We start from the raw sequence: 3,877 nt of genomic DNA, 5'->3' as shown, positions 1-3,877 counted from the left end.
ACACACACACACACACACACACACACACACACACACACACACACACACACACACACACACACACACAGATAGATATGTATACACATATGCGCACAAACACACACAGATACATATATGCACTGTAATACATAAATGATAACCTATGTATCAGAGCATAAAATTACCTTTACAAGATAAAAGGAAATGGAATGAATATAGACTATAAGTGAATGGAGAATTTGTTACCTTTTAATGAGTTCATGCCAGTGTCAGTAATTCTTGTGTTCCCAAGTAATAAAACTTTCAAACTGCAAAGACAAAATTTGTATTCTAAATAACAATGCAATAAGCTTACTTTTTTTTTTTTTTTACTAGCAATGATCAAATTTCTACAAAAAATGATTTATTGTCAGCCCTAAATCATTTCTATTCAAGCAAGAACTAAGACACAGAGCATTGTAATTGTGACTATCATATTTTGTTTTGGATAATGTGCATAAGGAACCATACTGGCTAATATATCATTCTTTTCTAAGATGTTAGCATGTGATTTAAGGCAAATTTGGTTTCCAGCAGCTCATTCACTGGTTTTGTAATTATATTTTTATCTGCAGTGGTAGTCTTAAAACAAATAAGCCTCAAGCAATAGACTCTAATGTGATGGCAGTTTAATGGTGATAGTTCTTTCAGGCAATAGTTTTCATGATGACAGACTTCCTTCAGACGATGCATATTCAAATAATAACGATCCATAAAAGGTTTAATGGTTCTTGGATGGTACATATGGTGTATATACTAATACATATATACCAGGGCTTGTGGCATTTGTTTGCACCAGACCAATACAGGTCTCAAGGATGAAAGAATGGGACTGGCTCGGAGCAAACCATGTTCACTATAAAACAAGGTGGTATCAAAAGGTTCCCAAACTCTTTTACTTGTTTCAGTCATTTGACTGTGGCCATGCTGGAGCACCACCCTCAGTCAAGCAAATCAACCCCAGGACTTATTCTTTGTAAGCCTAGTACTTATTCTGTCGGTCTTACCTAAGTTTTAACATCATCTCCTTGAAAATAGTCACCTTGTACAGTAATATACTGGCCCTATCCTTCCCGCCACTAGCCTGGAAGTTGTTTTCCGTCAGCAAGTCGGGGACCTTCTGCAATTCACTCTGGATGTTGACAATGGTGTTAAACATTTTCATCTTGGGGAAGAGATGGAAGTCTACAGGTGCTAAATCTGGTAAATAAGGTGGGTGCAGAAGAGATACCATGATGTTTTTGGTGACAAACTCACAAGTGGGGAGAGCTTGGTGACAGGGTGCATTATCATCATGAAGAATCTAATTCTTTGTGCTCCACAGATTCAGTAGAATTCTCAATAGACGGTCTGGCCCTGGGTTAGGGTTCTCAATGTACAATATCACATTTTCAGGGGTGATGCTCACGGTAGGTCTTCCAGATCACTCATTATCTTTCAGGTACGTTTTTCTGCTTTTGAAGTGCCTGTGCCATGCAAAACATTGCATATGACCCATTGCCTCATCACCGTAAGCTTGTTGAAGCATGATCAATGTCTCTGTAGTAGACCTCCCAGCTTTGAAGCAAAATTTCACACTGGCTCTTTATTCCAACTTCCTGTCCATGACAAATGCAACCATGTTCTGCCATCTGTTGGCATGCAAAAGAACTAGTCTGGGAACTTTTTGATACCACCTTGTAAACCTCCCATGCCAAGTGGAGTAATTTATTGAGTGTTTGACAAAAAACTAAAATAAACTCCTGAAGATAATCCAGGTACCCTAAGGCAGATATGTATAGTTATACTTAACCAATATTTGGCATCCCATACAACTCCATACATGCTGTGAATGTATTGCCTTATCTTCCATCATGGAAGATGCATGAGTTGGGAGATGATAAGTGAACTTGGGCCTAGGTACTTGTTTCTAAAAACAGTCTGAGCACAGCTGAGGTGATTAAGTTACTGCCTCTGTAATACTGTTGAGCAATGGTGAGAGACTAGCTAAACATGTACCTAGGACAGTGTTTATGGTATAATATAAAAAATCTACTCTCAGTTAGCAGAAAGTAAATAATCTCAAGACCATGACTTTATAATGATTGATAATTCCAAAATAATAATAATTATTTCTAACAAGGAACAAAACCAGAAACTTGTATGGTAAGGGCTTGTCAATTTAATCAACGCCAGAACTTGAGATTTGCAATGTATTTCAACAAACCTGGAAGTATGAAAGGCGAAGTTGACCTTGTCAAGTGTGCAAGAAATACAGCAAAACATTCTATCCAACACTCTAATTTACTGCTACAGTTTCAAAGTTATACAAATAATTGTCTCCTTTTTGTATGTGATTTGCTAGATTCTTGATGAAAACCCATGTGTTGAAACAGATTTTCTCTATTTTGGGGGAATCAGTAGCTTCTATTTCATCACTGGTTTTATTTCACCTCTTTTATTATTATTATTATTATTATTATTATTATTGTTATTATTGAGAGAGCAGTGCATGCCACCAAAGTGACACTGGGATAAAATATATGAAACCCAGTATACCCATCCTGACTACCCATCTGATAAGGGTACACCAGGCACATGCATCACAACCATATGAGCATGACACCTTGCAGGTGGGGGGGCCCAGTTAGAATTTTCTTCATATCAAGTAGCCCATCCCATTCAAAAGGTCCCTGAGTAAGGTTTGTTTGAGGATGATGAACGAAACACCTATATTTCCAGAGATGAGATATTCAAACCCCCAACACATTCCTCTCAACACATGGCTATGATGCACCCCCACTACTTCTGCTTGTGATCAGAGATGCACATATCATCAGCCATTAAGGGACATGCTCAACTGGTTAAGGTTAAACAACTGACAAGCAAATCTGTGGTATTGAGCAGAATATTTGCTGTAGCCCATCTTTTATACCAACACAAAACAATGTACATGATAACTCTTCCAATTAGTTAAGATCAGAAGCCATGAAAGCCACTGCCTGGAACTGCATCAGGACATTAGAGCCACTACCTGGTACTGCATCAGGGCATTTTATTATTATTATTATTAGGCAATTCATTAACATTTAACCATTAAACTAAATGATAGTTCGATTAATTGTTCGGTCACTCAATTACTTAACAAATGGATGGATAATAATAAAAGAACTGAAATCGACTCAGAGTGAGTGTGTTTGTTATTGGCATAATGATCCTCCCAACACAGGCTATGGTAATTTCTGTACCTCAGAACTAGCAAAATGCACACCACCTCTACCCAAATCTGCTCAATATAGTAAGCTCTCTTCTACAGTGCCTCACACAACTAAACATTTTGCTCTATTCTTTTTTTCTTTCCCCATAACAGCAAACCTCAGGAACTTACTCCATGCTTATGGTATTTATTTCCCTCTCTCAAACATCAATACTAAAAGTGAGGTTAGATATGACAACTACATAAACTTCACCTATCTGGAAAATCCTACAAACATAATGAGCACTGCACTTCTTTTCTGACTAAATGATAACAAGATATATGACAGTCCTAAAAATGTTGCTAGTTTATGTGTAAAAGAACTCAGGATATTGTCATTATAAAATAAATCTTAGGCATAAATGGAATAAATTTACTTTCAATTAGCAAGGGTTGACAGGCCATATAGAAAAAAACATCAAGTTTTATTTGCCTTTGAACTTTTAAACTATGTGTACTAATACATTATGGTGTAAATAAATGAGAAGGCCAGTAGATTAACAAATAGGTCAGTCGCTTGATCTTACATTTATTTCCAATTAAGATTTATTAATGACTTCAGACACAGAATCTGTCTGAGAGATTTTTTTTTTCTTTTTGAAAGGTGACCTAATACACTGATAT

At 36.7% G+C, this 3,877-nt stretch overlaps 1 protein-coding gene across 1 annotated transcript in view; it reads right to left on the bottom strand.

Annotated features, from left to right (window-relative positions):
- The window catches only part of LOC106872789 (uncharacterized), a 423,364-nt gene that overhangs the window by 27,021 nt on the left and 392,466 nt on the right, over nt 1–3,877 (bottom strand). Inside the window, exon 20 of the mRNA XM_052969923.1 lies at nt 226–287. Within this exon, the coding sequence (XP_052825883.1) occupies nt 226–287 (62 nt within the window). The remainder of the gene's footprint in view (nt 1–225; nt 288–3,877) is intronic.

This window comes from Octopus bimaculoides, chromosome 1 (assembly GCF_001194135.2).
Source record: "Octopus bimaculoides isolate UCB-OBI-ISO-001 chromosome 1, ASM119413v2, whole genome shotgun sequence".
Classification (NCBI taxonomy): domain Eukaryota; kingdom Metazoa; phylum Mollusca; class Cephalopoda; order Octopoda; family Octopodidae; genus Octopus; species Octopus bimaculoides.
Note: the sequence above shows the minus strand (reverse complement) of the source record. Positions and strands in the feature narration are given on the sequence as shown.